The sequence below is a fragment of the Austrofundulus limnaeus genome, unplaced genomic scaffold (assembly GCF_001266775.1).
Source record: "Austrofundulus limnaeus strain Quisiro unplaced genomic scaffold, Austrofundulus_limnaeus-1.0 Scaffold18, whole genome shotgun sequence".
Lineage (NCBI taxonomy): Eukaryota > Metazoa > Chordata > Actinopteri > Cyprinodontiformes > Rivulidae > Austrofundulus > Austrofundulus limnaeus.
Window position 1 is genome coordinate 3,338,513 of NW_013952420.1, and position 24,167 is coordinate 3,362,679.

A 24,167-nucleotide genomic window follows, 5' to 3' on the forward strand; every position below is an offset into this window, starting at 1 on the left:
CACACACACACACACACACCCCGTTTGGCCCCCAGGCATGAATCCACTTGTGCTCTTAACCCTACTCAGACTAACAACTAATTAAATCACAGAGTTCAGAATTAAAGTATTTCAGCAAACTGAGGTTGCCCATATATCTACAACAGGTAAGACATTAGCTATTTGTGCTTCTTGCGGTGCAACACCTCAAAAGGATACAGCGAAAAGCTTCTGGTCTAACCTGATGCATTGTGTGGATAAAGTTTGCAGACTGTGCGGCCCCCAGGTCAGCAGCCATCTGGATCATCGAATGAATAGAAGCCAAGGTGAGAGGGTAGAGCTGGACAGCAGCATTGTTGCTTTGTGGAGAATCTGACTCCTAGAAAGGGTTTAGAGAAATAATGATTGTTATAAACTAAGGTTGTGCTAATTTAACATTGTCACGAATAACAAAAGAAATATTGTGGCCTCACAATGTCACTTCCAGAGGAGGAGGAAGAAAGTGAGCAGGCAGAAGATGATGAAGAATGATGCTGAGGGCTCGGAGGAAAGACTGGAGAAGGTGAGGAGGAGTCAGCGCTGAGGGGGGAGGAAGAGTCCCTTTGATCCTCCACCACCATCATACGGGCCAGGTCCTGCTCACAGGCCTCTACATCTGAAACCACACCGAAGAGAAGTGCACTCAGAAAACAATCTGCATGACTTCGACAACGACTGGCTCAAGTCTTTCACTTCAGGTTTAACAAAAAGTACATGTCTGCCAAAACAGGAGCATTAACTTGCCTTGGTTTTCCAGCTTGGCACTCTGCTTAGTGCCCCACTTCTTGATTGTCCGTTCTCTGTAGGACAGAACCTCGGGGCTGACTCGAATAATTCGACCCAAAGTGCTGCAAAAAAAAAAAAAAAAAAAAATTTTTTTGCTTCCAGAAAACTCACGTAACTTCATTCAGCAGCAGAGTCAGCGAAACAAACCTGTCAAACTCTTTGTTTGGATAAGAACGTGCGAACACGCTGTGGCTCAGCACCATGTAGGCAAAGTCAAACACTTGTTTGACTTGCAGGACTCCGTAGGAACTCCTGCCCACATCATTGTCTGTTAAAAAATAAATAAAATAAATAAATCAGAATATGGAGTTTTTACATGACAGCTTAATCCTCCAGCTAAAACACTGTGCAGGCATCTAACAGCCGAGTCCCAACCAACTCTCAAACCAGCATTTCCAATAAAAAGAAATCAAAAGCACTTGTGCAGAGTGCAATTAACAGGAAATCAAGATTAAATGATTGCAAAAAAGGTCAAAAGCATAATTATTAGCTTTAAATGTTCACACATTTGACAAAAATGGCATTTACTCCCACCAGAAATTAACACTCCTGCTGAATTACAGAAATACAGTAATTGGCCTTTTTCACACCTTTTGTGCATATTTTCCATTGCAGCAGAGTGTGTGGATGTTTTATCTTTTGTTTTTTTCTCGAGTTATACCATGCATCATCTAATCACAGGAGAGGTTTCAACAAATAAAATGTATCAATAATTTGAGAATAAATCCAACCTGGCTGGACCGGATCCTCTATGCAGAGCATGGATGGCCTGTTTCCGTTCCCCATGGCTTTCAGCATATCTTCCTTGGACAGGTAGGCGCCTTCGTTTCTCACCCGGATGCCCGTTTTCATGTAGTTGAAATCGCGACCGTAGAGCTCGAAGAACTCGATGAGGAGGATGCCCAGGTTAATGTTGGTACGTCGGGTGTCGATCCGAGGGTGCAACTGGTTAACAAGGCAGGAAGAACAAAAACAAATATGGTTTAAGACGATCAGTTTTGATTGTCAGCACAGTACTGCAGCAAAATGCTTTAATGCAAGTAAGATTTTGATTTGATCAATCAAAAAATTATATACATTTTCCTTTACACCAAGTTTGACTCAATGAACTAGTACATCATAGGTTCCCTTCTTTATTATTAATAGAAAATAAGCCAACATTTCCACAAATTACTGAAAAATTTACTGTAAAAAATTGAGTAGAGTATTAAACTTAAAGACTTTATAAATAAAACAGCTTTTTAATACACAGCTGCCAAGTTCATTTAGCTGCATATCATGGCCAGCACAAATTAAACATGTTTCTTTACTGGCAAAATTTGTTACAACTATATTCAAATTCCTTAAGTGAACAGAACAAAACCCATGAAGGTTTATATAAAATAAAACAATTCTGAAGATTTGTTTCAAGTGTAAAGTGTTTACACAAATCTTTTTTTCCACATAATGCAGCAAACCACCCTCTTATATGTCATGTTTTTTAACTAAAAAAAATAATAATCTGATAATTTCAGTTGTAAGAACTTTGGTTTCCTAAGTAAAGCACATCTCCTTTATACATGAATCACCAGGCACAAGATGTAAACGTAGTGTCCTGCCCTGAACACAGCATACAAGAATTAAAGAAATGCCACAGTGACATCTAGTGGTGACTGGAGGGACATTTGGTTTTAAACCACTAACAGTTTGCTTATTTGGTTGAAAGTGTCTAGCAAATATCCAAATAATATTTTAGTGTCAGTTTTTATTGCTCATGTTACATTTTTTTTTCAAAGTTCTACAATTAGCATTCCTGCTTGAAAATACTAAAGAATTATTTGTTTGCTTAGCTAGGAAAGATTAGCTGAAACTCTGTTTTCAGAGTCACAAATCCAGTTTTAGTTTTAAAATGTGCCACTCACCATATGAGTGATTGAGGGAGAGAGAATAATAACCAAAATAAAATCAGAATTTTTATACATTTTTAAAAAGCACATATTGTTGCCGTTTTGTTAGCTGTTCCCTTCCGCAGGGATCACCACTGCAAGCACTGTGTCCTGGGCTCAACCTGCGGCCTTAGGATTAAAAGGCTGCACCACTGAACTACCACAGCCATATTTGTCATATTATAACCAGTTCAAAATCTCTATAATAATGCTAAATAAATGTTAACTAGTCAGATACATCACAGGAAATGTTTTTAGTAGCCAGTTTAAAGCATTAAGAAGATTATCGAACATCAACATAAAATCTCCAACTACTGCTGATGTTTCATCAGTTAACTGACTAATTTTGACAAATTATTTGGGCCTAAAACTTTTTTTTTTTATTATCAGCTTACATGACTCAAGGCAAAGAAGATATAAACCCTCATTAACCTGAATACACAGATGAACCTGCAGGTTTATTAACATTATTGATCGAAAAGCTTTGCTGTTAAGCTACAATAAGAAAAAAACAATATGGGAGTTCAGTTTTTCAGTACCATAAATTCAGCAGATAATGTGAATATTTCTAACTGTCTGGATTTGCTGAAAAGTCATTAAATGTCAGATTAACTAGAAATTTAAACGTTTGTCTCCATCTGGATAAGAAACAAAATTTATTTGTTTTGGGCTGGTCAGGGAAGTGATTTGCACATGAATATAAAACAGAGATAAATAAATCTCCAAAAGCGCAGAGATAAAAGTTTAACAGATTTATGTGGAGCTTTCATGGCCTTAATGACTTTGCTGCAGCATTTCTTTCTTTCTTGTCTTGATAATAGTCTAGTAGTATAGTATACTTTTTAGTACTTTTTAAAGGAATTTTGAAAAATATTTTTCTTTTCTCTATTTATTGCTGCTTTATTTATGCAACATGATATGCAAATATGTAAGCTGTCTGTACTTTAGGCTGAAAAGTTCTTAAATAACATGTTATACACCTAAATTTGTGGGTTGTTTTCAAGTGTAAAGAGAAAAATGTGACTTAACAGAATGAATAAAACCACCACTATAGTGCTTGTAGTTTCTGAGCTGCGTTTTAGATTATGTTGAGTCGGCTAAAAAATTAAATGAAGGATTTTTTTGAATTTGCATGTACAATACCTCGTCTACAGGTTGATATTACATAATGTATTGCATGATTATGAGCACCTGCAGAAAGCTGATGGCCATCAGTATAAGGCTGTATGAGCTGATGCCTCCAGTAAAGACTTCATTGAGATCCCTCTGAAAGAGAAACTGCTTCAGAACGAAGATCAGGGGTGGAAGAACTGTGTACTTCTACAAAACAAAGAAAAAAAAAATGAACACAAGCAAACAATACATTGTTAGCTCCACCAAAACATATTGAAGTCTGAGGCTGACCTTTAGATAGCTCTTGATAAACTGTGCTGCTTTGACTGCAGTCTCGACATTAAAGCTAATGTCCACTTTCACCTTCGTTTCATGGTCCGTGAGTTTAATAATGGGTACCTGATGACAGAAATACACATGGAATTCATTTTACAAAAAGCACTACAAACAACACTTTCATGAGCTAACAGCGATTTTTTCTGAGAACATGCGTCAAACTTAAGACTCGCAGACCAAATGTGGCCAGCCACTGCATTTTATTCAAAGTATAGTCTTAAAATAAATGTATTCTGTTTTAAAGCCAGCACTGAACAAAAGCTACATCTTCCATAATGTACGTTGATTATTTTACCAGCAAAATAACGGCATCCCATCACTGGGTGAAAGTTTCAAAAGTAGCCATTCGTCTGTGAAGATCGCTGTGTAAAATCTCAATTTCACTGCATTTTTGCTGGCTACTTTTTCTGCGGTCCAGTTGTACTGGTCATAAATATAAACTGGAAATGCCCCTCCAGTGAAAATTTCCTGTCCAAAAGTGGGAAAGTTCAGAATTCAAAATAGCAGCAGCTTACAATTGAACAGTGAGTTAAATGATTAATTTTAATAGTATTTCTGTTTATAAAAGGACATGTTAAAACCCTGTTTCTGTGCACAAAACACCATGTAGAGCTCAGTTATTGTTTGTTAGCATTGCTCAGCTGTAGCAATGAGACACTTTGCATTTAGTCATAGTTAAAGACATGGCTCTTGGTGAAAATGACTGATATACCTGAGTTAGAACATTATAAATGAGTTTTTTCTTAAAAACGCCTTTTTGTCGACTCACCGTAGCCTTGTCGAGGACTTTGATGGGAAAATTGCCGGCCACGTTGTGTTTTTTCAGGGCTTGCTCAAGTTCCTGCAGTGGAGGGTGGTCCCAGTTTCCAAACACCACAAGATCAATGTCACTGTAGACAGGAATAAAGTAGAACATTTCTTCTTATAAGAACAGTCTATAACCAAGTCACATATTTGATCCATTGGGTTGGTCCATTTTCCTCCTAAAGGAAGGAGAGGGTTTGCTGGAAGATGAAAGGGGACACCTATAATCAAGGTCAACTTGTCAGTGCAATCCAAGTTTAAATTAATGTTTGTGTGTACGTTCAGGAGCAGCATGGTGGAACAGTGTTTAATGCCATCACCTTGCTGCAGGAAGGTCACAAGATCGCCTCCTGGCATGGGCTCTTTCTGAGTGGAGGTTATGTGATCGCCCAGTGCATGCATGGATTTTCTCCCACAGACCAAAAACATACAAGTTAGGTCAAAAACTTGTTTGTCTCTCTGTGATGGACTTGTGACTTGTCCAGCGTACCCGCCTCTCACACAGCGACTGCTTGAGCTCTCCGTGTCCCGGAAAGGAAAAGTGAGTAAAGAAAGTCACTGACTTTATCAACTCCATCTTGTTATGTTTACATCAAACAGGGAAGGCAGATGCTGATCTTGCTACTGGATCTTGATGTGTTGCTTGAAATGCTGTGCAAACTCCATCAACCAAGACACCATGCCTTATCAGATGGTGTGTAAAGGATTTGGAGCCACTGAAGTACCGGTCTTAGAAAGCACAACACGGTAGACGCAGAATGTTTAGACTCCACAACTTAAAACAACAAAATCAGTTGTTTCCTTTGTCTCTCCGCATTTCCATCCCTAGCTGCTGCGCTGCTCCTTGTTCATGTTCAATAAACTGTAAAACCATTAAATAAATTAAGCCACATAGATTTGAAGTTTGCAGCCCCTAAGTTTGAACTGTGCTCATTTTTTCCCATAAAGATTATAATTTTAAAAAGGCACTCATTGCAATGTTATGAAAACCAGTACAAAATAAAAATCAACGAAAATGTTAAAAACTCAAATCCTTCTATGTATAACTACCTAATATTATATACTTTACAGTTCTCATAATGTCAAAATTGGCTCCACTGCATGTTTAATTGTTGAAGGATTTCATAAAAACTGAGAAAAATGCATCAACGAAAACACAAAAACCACAATTTTTTTCCCTCCTATTGGTCAAGGTGTCCTTGAATTAAAAATTTGTAAACCAAAATGACTTATGGTCAAGAACAGACGTGTATTTAAGAGCATTTTAATGGTGCTTTGTTTTTATTAAATGTGGACCTACATTTCAGAATTTCAATAAATCTGGAAAACTGTTGGGAGTAAACTCAAACTGGACCATTTGATATGGCTCAGAACAGCTTGTTTTTCTATGCTTGATTTCATACTTACAAAAATATTAACCATAGAGATGTTAAAAATAATTTAACACATTTATATGTATTATGAATGCAATGAAATGATAAATTCCACTTTTTGCTCGCTCTGTTTTGCCTATTCCACAATTCTTTCAAACCTTATGACAAGCAGTAATTTTTATGATTTATTAATGCACAGAAAATAGATCAATATACCCTTCACAGAATTGTATATTAGGTTTTCCCACTTTCAGAACTACAAGACAAGAAACCCTGGTTAGGTCAGAGTGCACAGCAAAAGTATCAAACCAAATGTTACCTTGTAGGAAGATACAGTCCTGTGCTGAAGCTGCCGAATATCTCCACCTGCAGAGAACACAATGAAAAAAAAAATCAAGCCTGGTTTAACTCCAGATACATTCTAACCTTTTACAATGTGAATACTTGACGATAGTTTGGACTAAAACGATTCTCTCCATAATTACACCTAACTTTGTCAAAATTATTGTTTAAATGCAAGTGTTACCTAGGCTGGGATTTAAATTCAGTAATAGTTGGAAGTTTTGAAACACCAGGAAGCAACACGTAAAGAAAAAAGGGATGTCAAAGTAGAAGTTCAAATATAAAAAAGTCTGCCTAGAAATTTATGGCAGAGAAAAACTTGTAAACGGTATTAAAGAAATAGGAAGGACCTTATAGAAAATAAAGCAAGAAAAAAAAAAACAGGAAAATGTGACCCGTCTCATAGGAATGTTTATTGTTCTGTCATTCATGTCAGTCATTTGGGTCAAACCTTTAAAATGATGTTAGGTGTGAGTGTCTATCAAACTTTTGCTATATATAGGTACCTAAGCTATAAACATTTTTGAATTGCTTGATGTTGATTAGTTGTGCCGACCATCTTGAATTAGATTCACTCCAAAATTTCATTGGTTACTTTTATTAAAATCTATCTAGTGGTTAAATGGACTCTAACATTATTATTGCTAAAAGTTTTGTTAAACTTTTAAGCAAATAGTTTCTACAGTAGCACTTGAAATGTGTGTTGTGAATGGCTCTCAGCTACTGCCAAGCAAAATTTTAGCACAAAACTGAATTACAGCAGTAAACCATTTCGTAGCTAAAAATTGTTACAAGTGCACAAAGTGGGCCGAGCTAACAGGTTTTTTGGGGAAAATGCTGAGATTGATATGGAAACATTGAACAAATTCAACAAATTCAACAAATGAACAAATTCAACAGGAACATTTCCACCGTTACACAGACCCCATGTACTTGCTCTGAACTGAATCGTGTTAATCTTTTCATTAGGATCGTAGATGGGAATTTTCATAATTATCTAAGCTATAAATCTGCTTTTTGAGCTTGTTGGATTTGCACAATTTCAGTGGCATTTTCATTTCAACCTCAGCATTATCTCGATTGACCTGTGACCCAGGTGAGTTTGGTTCCACTACTCATAACTACAAAATGGTCTGTGTGTTTTCTAAGCCAAGTTGGCCATCTTGAATTAGATTTGCTCCAAAACGTAATCAGTTGCAGAAGTATTTCTAACAATTATCTCCTGAAAGCTTTATTAAAATGCATCCAATCTGTCATGACATATTTGACCAACAGAAAATTTGGCTTCGAATAGTTAAGTGGCAAAACTTTAAAACCAAATTGTCGAGGATCCGTCTCAGCTACTACCATACCAAACTTTAGCTTAGTATAAAACTGAATGCGTTATAGCCATTGTTTTTATTAAAAGGTCAGTTAAGCCATCTAAAATTTAGTCGACTCAACGTCCAAGCAATGGGAAAGAATTCAGTCAAGTTTGTGGAACTTCGGGTGGCCAGGGATGTGTTCTTAGTGCTTAGAAAACAATTAAAGTGACACAAAATATGATTAAAAAAGGTAACCCCCCCCCCCCTTTTTTTTTTTGGGTCAAATAAGCAAGGCAACTAAAGATCAATCCAAAGTGTACTGTAGTACCCCTTTTGGGTACAGCTTAGCTTCTTAGATATGAACTAGGGCTGTCAAATGATTAATATCTTTAATCTGATTAATCCCAAAGTAGCTTTGAATTAATCATGATTCATTTTATGAACACAAGTTTAAGTCTATTATGAAAATGTTAATGTTAATGTAAATAAAATGAGGCGATAAAGGAAAGCTGTGCCTAATCAGAAATCAAATACTGCTTTTTGCTTTGTGGACAGGGGCAGTAATGGCTCTAATGGGATGGCACTGATTGGAACCTGTCACTGATAAAAATAATAATTTTTACCATCATATTTGGAGGCAAATTTATACTGCATAATTATGTACTCTGTGGGCTGGTGGATCAGGTCACGGTAACTATAAGTTATAAGTTTCCCTACTAGATAAAAGCTAAAATGTTTGCCCTTCTGCTTGAACCTTGTGTCTCACTTTTGCCACCCTTATGAATGGGGGAAAAAAACTAAAAGAAATTATGTGAATCAGCTAGACTCAGTCACCCCCCAATCAAGGCACAGTAAAGCTCAAACTACCCTGAACCATCCACTCTGTCCCCCATCCCCCCACAGCCATAAATCCCTGCAGGAGTTTAGTTACCCCACTGTCCGGTGTGGCCACACTCACCCGTGCTGTGGGCCACAAATCTTTAATGACCCCCTCTATTCTGTTAACAACATCTCTTCTCATGGCCTCCTCTTCAGGTTTCGGGGACATGAAGTTGAAGAAGTCCACGATTTCTTCATGCAGGCTGGACAAACACAGGCGAAGAGAAAAGTGAACATTTAGACAGAAACCAAGCTTTGTGATCATATCATTTGTGTTTGATTCTCTTCTCACCCGTTGATGCCCGGGCTGTAGCGCCTGGTTTTCCACAGGCTACAGGAGGGGTCTCCATGATGCTGGTGGACATTGAAACCGTAGGACAGCAGCGGGTTGAAGCCGTGGAAGGTGTTGGCCCGGTTCAGGTGCCTCCTGCGGCCGGATGAATGGGAGTGATGGTGGTTCTTGTTGCCTCCCGGCTGGTTTTTCATGCCGGTGGGGGTGTGGCCGGTGGACTGGAGCACGCTGCGACAGTGCTGCTGAGCAGCGTGAAAAGCAGCAGGCGGCGGGGCCGGGTGCTGCTTTCGGACATGGTTCTCGTTCAACTTGCGCTCGCCGACGTGCAAAAACGGCCCGCCGTCCTCCGCCACGTTCAAATTGTCCATGTGGAGCGAGGAGCCGGAGGGCGAGGAGGAGCAGCCCTCGGCCTCCGAGTCCAGCGAGGACGTGGACGGTGACAGCGAGCCTTTCCTCCGGACGCTTCCCCCCCGCTCCCCGCCGCCGTCTCGCCGCGGCAGTTTCCCGAACACGACCCCCGGTTGCGGTGAGACGTGTCTGCAGCTCTCACCGCAAGAGTCCGCCGAGTTCGCGTTCTGCACCGCAAAGTTGCGTTGGTGGTAAAGGTGGTTGTCAACGCCGGGATTCGCACCTAGTCCCTGCGAGGTCCTCCAAAAATGCATCCACAGAGAATTGACCGGTCCCTTCTGCTGCTCCGGCTGGATCCAAGCGGTCCTGAGATCCATTTGGTTTCGAGTTGGCAGTAAACCTTACCACAGAAAAATGGACGCAACTTTGCAGATCAACACTTTCGCACTCCAGGACACTTAAATTTTTTGAATTAGAGTGCTAATTTACTCATTGTCTTCGAAGTGTTTCATGTCTGGAAACTGGCTTGATTTTGTCAGGCGGCTTAACTCCACTCCCCATGAAAGACGACGGCCCATATGACGCACCCAGCTAGCAGCACGGATCAGCATCTGCGCATGTGCGAGGGATTTAAATCTTTAGACACGCCCCTCACCGGAAGCTGACGGTTAAAGAGATCACAGCGTTTTGTTGAGGTTAAAAAAAAGATAAAAAAATGTCTGGTTTAAGAATAGCAAGGTAAAATAACTAAATATATGTGATCAATCAAATTGCTACAAAATAATATTTTGTTTGTCAAGTGTTCAACATCAAATCAACTAATGTACATAATGTACATAATTTTTTTTATAAGAATCAAACTTTTTTTAATTAAATTTTGTAATATTACAAATACTCAGTTACTGACTGTCAGGATTAAAAAATGACTATTGACTGATTAAAATCTAGAAAAAAAAAGTAAGAATTTTATTGTGGTGGGCAAACCAGAAAATACCAGCTCTTATAATTATCCAAAATTAACTAAATTTAATCCCGGCAACACAAACGTGTGAAATCTAGACGTTACTAGTTTCCGTTTAAAAAAAAAAACATGAAAATTTTGTATCACTATGTCAAAAGACACAATTTAAAATGAAAATTGACAAAAATGCTATTTGGGACTGTTTATGTTTTGCTATAATTCAGAAACAAGATTTGTGAAGGGTTTGAGTGCATCTATTAAAATTTTGTAAGCACATTTAAAGAAATATGTTTTGTACATTTCTCACGTTAAAACATTTTACAGTCTTAATATGTTTTCATTTCATTTCAGAAGACATGAAACACTGGACTTCATTCAACTCCATGATGTGTATTTCCAGTTTTCACAGATCAATAAATCTTCATGAAAATAAACACTTCAGTTACAAACATCCCAAGAATATTTAATGATTCTTAAAAACTAAATAGACTTCTGTAGATGGGCCATTTTATTTTTATAGCATTATGTTCAGACCTGGTTGTGGTAGAGTAATATAAAATAGTTTATTTTGAAGTGATGCATTCACTGACAAAATGAAAAAGTTGAAATTAAACATTCTGGCTGTTAAAAAAAAAATAACAGGGCACTAAGTTTGATTTTTTTTTTGTTAGAAAATGAAAAATCAAAATTAATTTGTCCTGTCCTGCCCTGTTGGTGTAATTGTGTACTGTGTGGTCACTTTGTGTGAGCTGTGAGGTTTATTGCAAAATGTTTTAAAAATGTCTAATCTCAACATTTTTGGCAAGTTCTGCTCCATCCTTCTGAGGTGAAGCTTAATGTGGAATTAAAGAAAAGCCAATGATTTTAAACCACACAATAAGACAACTTGACTCTGTTTGTACAGAAAAATATTATTTGAAAAAATAAGTCTTTGAAATAAACTGTACAATTTGACTTGTTTAGAACACAAGCACTAACACTATATATTTACAGCAGCTCCTCAATAAGCTTTTACATGTTTATGTTGTACAATATGTCATAGCATTACCTGAGAATATTAAAGAGGCAAGACACGATGCTAGTACAGTCTTACAGGATAACGCTGAATAAATTTTTTGCAAAATAAATTTCTGGATCTCCCATAAAAAATGTTTGCTACAAAATTGGAAAATACAGAATTACTAAAGACAGGTGCATTAAAAAAACTATACTAAAGACAGGTGCATTTAAAAAACTAACGAAAAAAAACAAACAAACAAACAAACAAACGATGAAGAAGTCTGACAATACCTGAAACAATTTAGTTGGAATAAGGATTTTCTAAAAAGATGACACTCCAGACTTCCTGTATTACAGAAAGCACAAATCATGGCTGTGTGATCCCTGATTATATCTTAGGCTGTAAACTTAAATATTGTGGTACCTGTCCTGTCTTTAAAATATTCATTTTCAGCTCTTGACCTGTCGACCAATAGACGCTATTTGATTAATGCAACTGGTGACAGCAGGAGGGACGTGCTGAGTTATCTCTCCTCTCCACTCCGCCAGGGCTTCCAGGGCTTGTTTAGGGTTGCAGGGAGACAGGTCATAGATGCAGTAGACAGCTGCTAACTGGACTTCCCATGGAACACCTGCAGGCAGAAAACAAGCTATCATTCCAACTATTTTACCCACTGAATAGCTATTTTACATGTTCATATATGAAAATATGGATGGAGGACAACAGAGCTGCTTCATGGAAGAAGAACCTCAGCTTAGCCTGTTAGCCTTTGTGCTAGCACGGACGCTATATTGCCTTAAATGTATTAGCTCGGTGCTAGTGCGACAAACAAGCTAAACTGAGGTCCTCCATCCATATTTTCAGTTACAGGCTGAGTCATTTCTACCTTCTCCTCTCTGTCAACGCTCTCTGGTTTCATTTAATTAAAATAGTCGATCATCAGATATTGTCCAAGATTAACCTTCAGGGTGGATATAGCTCGCTAGCAGCCTCGTATCGAGGACCTATCCAGGTCATCATTTACCCAGAAGGCTTTGTGTGTAAATAAAATGACCCCGTCCGTGTAATATATTTTTAAACTTTTAGTTTAAAATTATAAAAACTAAACATCCTACAGTATTTTTACAGTTAAAATATATGTTTATTAAATAAAGTCTAATGTTACAACTAATCGTGGATCCCTTTAAAACTTGGTTAAGTTTAATGACAACATTGGTTTATTGTCATTCACATAGCCAACCAATTTGAATTATATTGTGTTATTTATGGTTATTTGCAAGAGCAAATAGTGGCAGTTGTGGTACTCACGGTACAGTCTGGAACACTTTAAACAGCAATTATAACAGTTCTCCTAGGCTATCTGTGTACTCCAACTAACAGTGATATAAAGGTTTATAGAAAAAATAATAAATAAATACTGTTAATATAAACTGTTAGAATTTTTCTTTGGAGTTTTTTTAAGATGTCTGCGATCTACCTTGGTCTTGATTCCACTAGGGCTTGCCATTAGCTCATTGGTCAGAATTATTCTCTAGTTCTCCAAACAAAGGTTGTTCAAAAAGCTGTGTATATTTTCATAATCTTTTCACAGAACCCCATTTCAAAAGTTCTAAACCATCTTGTTTAAAACCTATGTAAGCAGATGAGTCTGCAAATATACATGAATATGGTCAGAAAAATTCTAATCCATGAAGGTGAGTGGCTGAAATTGTCGGCACATTTAGTAAAACAAAAAACAGAAACTGTGTTTTAGAGACAACCACACTGAGTCTTTGCGTTTTGCCTGAAGTTTCATACCTTCAGTCTGTCCGTGCCTTAAAAATGTGTTGATGATGTTAGCCACAGTGTCCACAGATGACACACAAATCTCTTTCAGGCCCAACTGACAGAGGCGGCCTAATGAAAGAAAGCACAATCTTATACTCTATTTTATTATCGAAATTACAAATTATGCAAAATATAAATGATTAGCTATGAATACAAAAACAAAACTGACCTATGAGTCGGAGAACAGTAGCCACCGTCATATCAGAGACGGGTTCTTGTCGATCTCTTGGCTGTGTCACCCAAGTGTTCATTATTGGCCATAACACATTGCTAACAAATGACAATAAAAAAGTAAGCACAGGTATACAACTGTCATGATATTTTTTTTTCTGTTTGTTTACTAGACAAATAAAGTAGGACTAAACATATGAGGATGTGTAAATTTGACTTACATTAAAAGAAATAAAACAACACTTATTACCTCAGTACGTGTTCATAGGTCCATTTCCACTTCTTCTGTGAACACAGGATGTGCAGTGTGAAAATTTGTTCCCAGGCTTCAGCTCCCAGGTCTTCTCCATAACGAGTGTGTTTTGTAAAAGACTGATTTGAACCTGACTGGAGCTCAGTGAGTGTTCTGAAAATCAGCTCCTCAATGTTGCAGGAAGGATTCTATACCAAAAAACAAATGCAAGGTTTTAAAAGGTACAAGCCACTTATTTGAAAAGCCAAGAATAATATACTGTATTTATGATGGTATAATGAACCTCTGTCAGCAAATTAATTGTTTTCATCCCTTACAGGGGCACCCTTTTAAGAGTATATATTTCTTCTGAAATGCACCAACATTTGAGCTATTCTAAAACACATTTAAAGACAGATTAATTTTTTTGTAATGAACATAAAAGTAAGACCAAGCCTCTGCAAGGGTTGACACAGTGAGTGAAACTACATGAGATTTGGTGGTTGATTTACAGCTGATGCTTTTGCTGGTGCAACCTGGGCTCGAACCTGCATCCTCAGGATTATAAGACCACAGCACTGACCACCAATGCTTATGTGACAAGTATAGAACTTTATGTCTAAAAGTACCTTTTCCCATCTAAGAAACGTTGAAAGGCAGCTCAGAAGCTCTTCTTGTGCTTTCAGTCTGGTAATGCTGTGAATGGCCTGGCACAGCAAGCTGCTGTGCGAGAGGACAGTGGGCCACGTTGTCACCATAAATAAAACTAGTTTGGCAGAATCTGGAAAATCTAAAGAAAAACAAGAAAATAAAAGAAAATAAATAAAATCACAATTTAGGAAATGCAGGAATTTGTATCTTGGTTTATCTCAATATTTATTTATTTTTTAATACTAAATAGGATTAGACTAGATTTTTATTTTCTCTTTGTGTCATGCACTACAGGTGCCCAGCCCACACAGGCTTACAAGAAACAACTAAACACATTCGCACACAGGCTGACAAACATAAACATTCTTTAAACTAAAAGTGTCAATTTCCCTGAGGTGTCAGGTTTTTAACAAAAATTGCATAAACTGCAATACAAAATACTTAAATACTGGATTGTATTTTCATCAACTAAATAAAAAAAAATTCGAATAAACATCAATAACTTTACCAAATAATTAATTTCTCAAAATCATATACAAAGGCCAATAAAACAAAAAGTGTACCTCATTTTCAATTTCACCCAAATCACACAAAGAACATATACAATCCTTCTCTGGAACTGAATGAAACTGTCCAGTCTCTAGTGCCAAAGGCAAAGTTCCAGATCTAAATTATGCACACACAGACCTTTGATCTTTACATAGGTTCCATGTTGCATTAGGCTCAGGACAATAAACGTCCTTTATTTGAAAATAGGTACGTAATTTAGGTTTACGTAAGATATCAACTGCCCATTTACATTTATAAACTTCCAAATAAAACTGTTTAATCTGTTCAATATTACATCTTAACTTATTTCTATAAATATACAGATAATCCAACTCCTCAAATATTTTCTCAGTTTGTCTGGCCCAGGTATACCTATTTCTATTTGACAAATCCCGATAAAAATATATATTTTGTTAATCTACGATCTGACCTATTGATGAACCTGTTCCACAGTCTGACCATATCTCCAATATATCTAACTTCACATGGTTCCCATCCCATATAGGGTCAACTTAGGACTTAGGGGTATTTCTATGCACACCTGAGAAATAATGCAGGGCTTTCTCACTATAAAGTTGTTGACAGTAACCCCTGACCCCTGCTCCGTAATCTAATACTGGACAGACACAAGATTTGTACAACTCAGTATGGTATGTCTTATAACCCAGGTCACAACTAGGGTTGGGCAATATTGGCAAAAAAACAAATCACGATTAATTGTGGTATTTAGCCAATAACGATTAATTTGACGATTAATCCCCTGGAGTACCTGGACACCCTTATTTCATAGTCACATAACCAATTTAGTGGGAAATATTTGCTCTTCTTAAAAATATGTTCCAAATTGTGTCAAAATTACAGACTTCAGGCTACACATCAAATTTTAAATTGTGTTGATAGATAAGTAAGTTACAGAACTTTTTTTTAATGTTCGTCATATTTGAAGATGAGAGGAGCAGCGAGCGGACTCTACCTGTTTGCATTAATCGTATTCGTAGTCAAGTGCCAAAAATTAATCGATTAATGTTTTTCTGACGATTAATCACACACGATACGATTATGCCCAACCTTAGTCACAACAGTTTTTAACTTTGTAACAGCACCTGGTACTCTACCATCTGAGTCAGACTGAACTTTTATTCCTTCTTCAAATATTAAATATTCATCCACAATAAATTCCCAATTTTTCATTTTTTATAGCAGACAGAATAGTAGGCCCAAAACAGAAAATGTTATCAATGCATGACTCCGCTTTCTAAAATTAATAACTTCAGTTTTATCACAATTTATCCATAAGTAAGGATGAGTACGGAATTCAATACTTTTATAAGTACCAACGGAATTCTGTTGGTACTACCGAGTACCTATTCACGTAAAATCAAAAGGTACCATGTTTCGGTACCTAAAAGCATCATTGTGACAATATGGCGTAAGAGTAGGAGATTTTCCATGCTTGTCCTGAACGCAGCATCGCGCAAGAGCGTAATGACGCCTTGAAAGCGAGCCTCGTTAGCTCGCAGCTCCTGGAGTAAAACAAACAGACCACCTCTGAATTACCTGGTGAATTACTGTAATTAAGAGGTGAACCATCATGTCTCCTTAGGAAAAGTACAATAGCTGCACTATTTGTGTCCACGTACCAAAGATGAATAAAGATCTTGAGTTTAACAGTACCTTCAATAAGAATGCTGTAGGCCAGGATGTGAGCCTTCTCCCACCATTTCTTCTGTCTACAGATAGCCGTGTAGACTCTACAGAGGGCTTGTGTGTAGTTTGAGCTGAGAACAGTTTTTTCAGACTTCAGTTTGTTTAAGATGGCCATAATCATATCATCCACCTGAGACTGAGGAGAAAATAAAACAACATACACAAAATACAGTCAGCTGGTGCACAATCCAATGGTATGGTTGTATATTTTTCAGCAAGTTATACAACAGATCATGAGAGGTGTCGACTTCACTGTTTTCTAAGCAACTGTATCAAATCAGATTCTGAATCTTCAACATTAGGAGGCTAACAACGCTCTACACAAGCAAACCAAGCATCATCTCTTAAGCTACAGCCCAAGTATTAAATGTGTAAGAAGATTATAGATATACTAACCGAGCTACATTTGCAAATCTCCGAGATGACCTCCTTCTCTTCATCTCTCAGAACAGGCTTTTTGGGCAGATTGCCAACATAAAGGTGGCTCTTAACAACAGGCAGCAAATCAAAACATTGGTTCTTAATTTTCTCTAAAGCATTCACTAGAAGGTCTTGCTCAGCAGCTTGTGCAGACAGTGGTGGTGTGCTACTTTTGAACTGGTCAATATTTGGAGCCTGGGGCGAGGTGGTTTCTCCTCCACTGCTCTTGGTCAGAGAAGGCACCTGCTCATGAGTAACGTCAGCAGAACTGCTTCCAAGCTTTGGGCATTTCCGTTTATCAGGCTGAGGCAAACTGACGGCCGGTCTTTTTTCTCCCCTCATCTCGGTCTTTGTGAAGGCTGTGGAAGAAGAGCTGATGGTTTTAAAGCCTGACGCCTGATTATCAGATGTCGTGGGCAGCGTTCCGCTCTCTGATGAACCGATGTTGAGGCCGACGTTTCCTCTGAGAATGCTCAGAGTCCGGGCACGGGCCGAAAGCTCTGGATACATGGAGTCGAGGATCCTCATTGAGTTTTCCTGAGGCGGACTGGCAGAAGCTGATGGGGGAGAATGATGTGCTTTAGAGGGCAGGCGGCCAGGAACAGGCAACGCGTGTTTCGGAGTGGCAGAGCCGAACTGCAGAGGAGATGAGAGGACTCCGCTTGAAGGGGTGGGGCTGTTAAGGGAGGAGGAAATTACCTCTTCACTGTTGGGTACTATGTGGACCTGGGTGGGAGTGGTAGGTGAAGCCACACGCTCCATGGGTGAAGGAAATGACAGTTTTCCTATTGCATGCCTTGGGTTGATTGATTTGCCTGCCTTTGGAGGTGTGCTCAGAGGGGTCAGGACAGGTGGAAGTGGGGGGCCCATTTCTGAGCGAACGTGTCCGATAAACTCTGGGGCTTGAGCGGCAGCTGGAACTCCTTCTGAGCTACATTTTCCTTCAATATTCGTAGGTGAACTTTGCACTTCATGCATTGTTTCATGTGTGTCTGAACATTCAGGTTGTCCATCTGTGGCAGAAGTCTCTTTAATGCATGAGGAAGTACAACCCGACTCTGTGCTGGCCAGAGAAAGCTGTTTGACAGACTCCGTTTCCATTATGTCTTCATGTGGAATGGGAGTCTCTTCGTTTTTCACTGTATGTTCTATGTCAACATCAGAATTACATTTTTCTGGGTCAGGCATCAAAGTCTGCGGTTCTACAATAGGTAAAAGGCACATTGGACTCAACTGTCTACAAACAGAATGTGTATTTTTCTCAAATGATGTACAATCGACAGTCACTTCTTCTGGTGAATTCGAAACTAAAGGTGCGCTATTAGACGTGGCTTCACTGATTGTTTTCTCTGTCTCAACATCCATTTGTAAAAGAGTTTCAGAACTGGAACCAGTATATCCCTCGTCAGAATGGAGCTCATCTGTGTTCTTCCTAAACAATGGAGATTTGTTGAAACTTGTAAGTTTACTGTGAATGTTTGGATCCGAGACTGTAACATCGATGTTTGCGGTTTTCTGTGCCGCAATTCCATCTGTCTCCCCACAAACCTGGATACCATCAGTGTTTTCCAGCATCTCTTCCAGGTTTATATTGGAGACACCACTTGTGCTGTCACTGCTGCTTGATTGAGTACACTCTGGCCATTCTGTATTTTCTGGGAGTTTCAATGCAGTGGTATCAGCACTGCTCTGACAAGAATCCAGATGACTTTTTTCAACTTCTGGGACATTTTTGGTCACACCGTCGTCCAAGAAGGACTCACTGCTTTTTGAAACCACATTTTCTGTTTCTCCTGAGATCGCGACTGCGTCACGTCCTCCGATTGACTCTTCACCATCAGCAGTGACCACGGCAGTATCAAGAGAGCTACTTGAGAAGATTGAGTCAATATCCATGTTTGTATCATTGTCCAAATGATCTTGTTTTGCAACTTCAAAATCATTGTCAGCTCCACTGCTGTTAGTACTCCTAATACATGAAACTATTAGACTTTCAGCATTTAAATGGGAATCTTCAACATTAACAGAAGAAGATGACAATAACGATGCTGTCTTCTCCTTTGGCAACGTGCCTTTTTCACAGTTTTTATGAGGTTTATCTGTTTGATTAGCAACAGCACATAACCTATTTTGTTCCAAGTCCTTTTCTTTGGAAACATGTTGGTATTCCTGTGTTGTAACATCCATCAAATCCACATTCTTCTGTTTCTGAAGTACAGATTTTGGACTGTTGTGGGTTGATAGTGATATGGTATCCACGGATTCTTCTGGTTTGAGAAAATGGGAATCTTCAAATGATTCAGGATGGCTTTTCTTGTCTCCACTATCCAGCTCTATAACTCCTGCCACCTCCTCCTGAAAGAAATTTAAATAGCAAATAAGAAAACAGCAACAAAATGAACTAAACTCTGAAACCAAATACTAACATTACAAATATACTTAGCACAAAAGTTAGAAAATTTGTGCTTGCTAGATTATTTCCTTGTTGTAACAAGGCTTCTTGGCAATAAGTCTTGGAGCAGGCACCTTATTGAGAGCACCTGGAAGTACCAGAAACTCAAAACAAGTGTCAATAGCAACAGCAAAATGCTGCTCATTTGGCACTATTTAAAAGTGAAACTACCAGGCTTTCCAATAGTATAAAATTTATTGCCAAGAAGCATTGTTACAACAAAGAACTAATCTACCGAACACAAATTTCTTTATGTCCTGATGCATCTCAGTAATCCAGGTAGAAAAATCAAAAAGAAAAATAAGTAAGTCTTTAAATTTCTTTACTTTTGTGCAAAGTTTATTTGAACTGAAGGTAAACAAAACTGCTAAAATAAAATAATGATAATAATAATAACAAAACCAAATAAGGCAAAACTCTCACCAGGTCTTGTAGTGGAGATATGCAGGGAGGCATTGGCTTAAACAATTCCAATATTGCATCAAAAGAAACTTCAGGAGTGTTGTTATTTTTGGGGAGTGAATCTTCAAGTTTTTGTTGCTTGGATGATCGTTTTCTTTTATTGCAATCGCCTGTGCCTTTCTTGCCACTGAAGCGCTGAGGAGAAGCTTGGTGCTTGGTGACGTCCTCTCTCTGAGGAGACGAGTTTGACGGTGTGTCGGAGGCTTTGGCCTGGATGAGGTGGCTGTCGGCTCCACTGCTCGTCTGAGAAGCAGAGAGTGAAATTCTACTTGGGTTAGATTTCTGTTTGGCTTTTGGAGACGAGCGGAGGACGTGTTTAGAAATGGGCTCTGAAACAGAAAAAAAAAAACTGAGGAAGTGCCTTGTAAAAGAAATACAATCAACAGTAAAAATTTGAATTTTGCTGATAATAACATCAAAATAATTAATGAAAACTCACCAGGCAAATGCAACAGGTTTGCTGATTGCTCTGTCTCTGGCTCCACACACGACCATAAACTTTGCAGCAGCACTCGTACCTTTTCTGAGAAGTTCCCAAAACAAGACAAAAAAACAAAACAATAAAAAAAATGTTTAAATTTCATCTGCTATAAAACAAATATATCAAATACATTTTTAAAAAGCGTACAAACACCATACCTTTGTCTACTTTCGGTTCTGCGGGTGCTCTTGTTTGAGTTACCGTGCTTCTACATTCTTATTGAGAAACAGAACAAATGTTATTTCGATTAAAAACGCTATTTACTTTTATAATCTAAAATACGTTGCTTATGTTGAACAGTAACTGTTCAGAGGTCATAGATTTTTTTCCCTTAAACATACTAAAAAATACTCATAATGTCAAGTTTGGTTTAACAGAGGCTGCTGTTTTGAGTTATAGGTGCATTAGCTGTTTGTTTAAAATAAAATAAAAATTGTTGAAATAAATAATAATTGTTAAGTACAGCCCTGATATTTACCTTTACTTCTCTCTCGTTCCAGTTTCTTTAGTCTGTCCTACAAAAAAAAAAAGAAAAAAAAAGCAAACACAAATGGTCAGTTAAACACTTTAAAATACTTTATCTAGCAGAAAAGCCCTTACTTTACCTGGAGGTCATAAATGTTGTTTTCTAGCATAAGCTTCTCCTTGGTTAAATGATTTATCTGATGATTTTTTTGGCAAATTGAGTCTGAAATAAAGTTTAAAAAATGTTCAGTTTATCCACTAAACAAGCAGAGCAAAATCTAATCAGAGTGTGATGTTCCAGAGCTCTAAAACTCACCTTCAAGCTGTCTCACTTTATTTTCAAGATTATCCTTCCTGGAAACAAGATCACAAAGATTTTAAATAACCTTTTTATACAGATGTATCCCTAATATGACAAAAACATTGTTAAAAAATGCTACAATTATTATATTATTATTTATGGCTGATTGATTTTAAAAAGTAAGTTTGAAGCACAACTTACACGTTTGTCAGTTTGTCATTCTCTTCCCTCAACTTCTCAGCTTTATCCACTTCTGCTTGACATTTGTTCAAAGACGCCTGAACAGATTTAACATACATTTGGTGTACTAAATATGACAAGTAATGAACAGGTTTCTGTGAAAATAAATTTTATATTAAATAAAAATAGAGCTATGGTCCTCACCTGAGATTTTAACAACTCATTTTCAACAGCAGATTTTTCTCTCTTCAGTTGTGCATTTTCCTGTGACTGTTGTTCTGTCAAATCTAAGAGTTAACAAAAGTATTTTACAATTTTAAGTGATTATTTATATATTTCTAAGGAGAGTACGGTAATCAGTATTTGTGTGGAAATTACCATTCACACATTTCATCTGGTCTTCAAGCGTCTTACTCCTGAGAGGGTAGGAAACATAATTAAACTGCAGTGACAAAAAGCTTTATAATCTATGATGAAAAAGTAACTTACTTGGCCACAATGTCACTGTTCTCCTGCTTTAATTCTTCCATCTCTTTAGAAAGCTGTTCATACGCCTCTATAGCATGCTGCAGTGATTAAAAAAAGTTAAAAATTTTACAGCTATTCAAGGAGGTTTTGGAGCCAAGCAGCAAAGTACGGTGACATGGACAGCAATGCGTAAGGACACAGCATACCATCTTTTCTTCCAGCTCTGCCTGTATAGAATCATAATCTGAAGTCTTTTTCTCCAGTGTGATCAACTGGATCTGCAGTTCTTTCAGCTGTTGTTGAAGCCTGACTGTGTCGCTGCAGAAAACACAATGAGAGATTAATGTGTAGATCCACTTGCAAGAAAATGCATGGTCGATTTTGCCTGTGCACGTGGGGGCTGCACAATATATCGTCATCGCGATAATAGCCTGTGTAATATGCATATCGCAACAACTGCATAAACTGCAATAAATGGTTGACTCAAAAATTTGCATTTATGCTTTTTTTCATTCAGATGGAAGCTTGAAATATTTCACCAATCAAATAGAACCCTTCATGTATTTGGTCAATTAAAAAACAAATCCGGCTGGAATGGAAATGATTATTTTTTTATGTTGTTTTTTGGGCTTTGAACCCAGAGCAGAAAGACATCAACACTACATATACGTACATATTTTTTCATTTATCGCAAGTCATATCCTCATCACAATATTAAGCACTGTTATCGCACATCGCAGGTTTTCCTAATATTGTGCAGTGCACACTGTATTTTATGACTTAATTACCATACAGACCATTGATTTTGGAGGTTACTTCATTTCAAAAAGAATAACACCTATGTTTTATAAAATCTAGTTATGTGTTCTTGAGTCCTAAAATACTTCATGAAAATATCTACACAGTAAAATCATGAATAATATAATTAATAAATGAGTGCAATGTCACTTTTTAAATCAAACACATTAATAAAATTTGATTTAGCATTAAACCTGAAGTTGGGCATTGTAATATATGTTGTAAGTATTCAGTTATCAAATTGCTATAAGTAAAAGAAAAAATACCTGCGTGTAATACATAAAATAACTTTGTAAAGCTGTAGATCTCAAAAGCTAGCGATGTTGACATAAATAATACCTGCCCGGTGTTGATCAGTGAAGCCAGTGTGTTGATAAATACAGTAGTTCAATAACTTGTTCCAAAAATATTGACATATAACAGTACCTGATTCTAAATACATGAAAATATGTTTTCTGAAAATATCTCCGCAAATATGGAGTTACAGCGTTGCAATGTCAACTGTTTGATACTCACTCTGAAATTAGTATCTTCTGTTTAAGTGCCAGAAATGACGACACATATTCTGTCAGGCTCTGCGGGAAAAGGGAGTCAGGAAAGAGCACAAAACAAACGAGTAAATTCGTGTTTACAAATGTACTTATTCGAGCTTATTACGAAAAGGTTAAATGTTTCCATCACGGTTCACATCGTAGCTTAAAAAAAGGGAGAATGTCTGACCTGGTGCAAAATAGAACAATTTGCGCAGTTTCCAATGGCCGCATCCGCAGCAATTGTTGCCATTTTAGACAGACTGTCTCCCGGCATCATGGTGGTATTCGTAACTTTACCACTGTCAACAAAAACAATATAAAATGACCACCGTTTCTCGGTGCCACATTAATCAGACTGTTCAAAATAACATCACAGTTTTCGTGTCTCCCACGTTGATCAAGGACCCTAAGCTGAGGGAGACCCAAAAGGAAGCTTATCGACTGCCTGTAATAAATGCAACAAATATATATTGTTTTGGCTTCATAACAATAGTATTTTAATTTATGCCTGTATTCGAGTTAAAATAAGCATTTATTAGTTTTTAAATGTGCATGAGTCATTTTTCTGTAGCTTAAATGTAAATTTTAAAGGCAATGCACATTTGTTGCAGGCATTATCTTAAGATGGCGGAAATGAATCTACCGTAAACATCAGACTAATCAGACCGCATGGACCGCTTCCACGAGCCGTGGGGCCGCCATCTTGGAACGGTCACCCGCTCCACTCTAATCTGTCTGACAGGGGCAATGAAGTATCATCACCAATGCATGCGACTAGTTTCTCCATACAGGAGGCGTATGTGTGTGTGTGTATATATATATATGCAGCGGGTAAAATAAGTATTGAACACGTCACCATTTTTCTCAGTAAATATATTACTAGAGGTGCCAATGACATGAAATTTCACCAGATGTCGGTAACAACCCAAGTGATCCATACATACAAAGAGATCAAACCATAAATGTCCAGAAATGAAGTTATTTGTAAT

The 24,167-nt window shown here is 37.7% G+C and overlaps 2 protein-coding genes across 4 annotated transcripts in view; both read right to left on the minus strand.

The window, feature by feature from the left end:
* LOC106514254 (non-canonical poly(A) RNA polymerase PAPD7) overlaps positions 1 to 10,123 on the minus strand; it is a 12,356-nt gene extending 2,233 nt beyond the window's left edge. The window contains exons 1-11 of one of the 2 annotated variants that reach the window (XM_014003430.1): positions 9,173 to 10,123; positions 8,960 to 9,083; positions 6,675 to 6,721; positions 4,948 to 5,068; positions 4,134 to 4,241; positions 3,921 to 3,995; positions 1,536 to 1,749; positions 952 to 1,072; positions 763 to 866; positions 453 to 634; positions 221 to 358 (exon numbers count right to left, since the gene is read on the minus strand). In XM_014003430.1, coding sequence (XP_013858884.1) covers positions 221 to 358; positions 453 to 634; positions 763 to 866; positions 952 to 1,072; positions 1,536 to 1,749; positions 3,921 to 3,995; positions 4,134 to 4,241; positions 4,948 to 5,068; positions 6,675 to 6,721; positions 8,960 to 9,083; positions 9,173 to 9,897 — 1,959 coding nt within the window. In that variant the 5' untranslated portion in view covers positions 9,898 to 10,123. Of the gene's footprint in view, positions 1 to 220; positions 359 to 452; positions 635 to 762; positions 867 to 951; positions 1,073 to 1,535; positions 1,750 to 3,920; positions 4,050 to 4,133; positions 4,242 to 4,947; positions 5,069 to 6,674; positions 6,722 to 8,959; positions 9,084 to 9,172 lie in introns of both variants that reach the window. The other variant, XM_014003429.1, reaches the window with a different exon arrangement.
* Positions 10,124 to 10,668: 545 nt separating this feature from the next.
* Positions 10,669 to 23,603, minus strand: ice1 (KIAA0947-like (H. sapiens)). Of its 2 annotated transcripts, XM_014003427.1 has the most exons (20): positions 23,366 to 23,603; positions 23,162 to 23,220; positions 22,054 to 22,165; positions 21,869 to 21,945; positions 21,758 to 21,795; positions 21,584 to 21,666; positions 21,401 to 21,477; positions 21,215 to 21,252; positions 21,039 to 21,121; positions 20,912 to 20,948; positions 20,592 to 20,648; positions 20,392 to 20,475; positions 19,914 to 20,281; positions 17,015 to 19,393; positions 16,586 to 16,754; positions 14,341 to 14,501; positions 13,730 to 13,920; positions 13,478 to 13,578; positions 13,279 to 13,377; positions 10,669 to 12,112 (listed from the first exon to the last, which is right to left on the minus strand). In XM_014003427.1, the coding sequence occupies exons 1-20, from the start codon at positions 23,453 to 23,455 to the stop codon at positions 11,931 to 11,933; spliced, it is 4,485 nt and encodes a 1,494-aa protein (XP_013858881.1). In that variant the 5' UTR covers positions 23,456 to 23,603; the 3' UTR covers positions 10,669 to 11,930. The 2 variants fall into 2 exon arrangements, with proteins under 2 accessions (XP_013858881.1, XP_013858882.1); XM_014003428.1 differs by lacking the exons at positions 21,401 to 21,477; positions 21,584 to 21,666; positions 21,758 to 21,795; ... (2 more) ...; positions 23,162 to 23,220; positions 23,366 to 23,603 and having other exon boundaries at positions 20,912 to 20,943; positions 21,215 to 21,231.
* Positions 23,604 to 24,167: the final 564 nt, after the last annotated feature.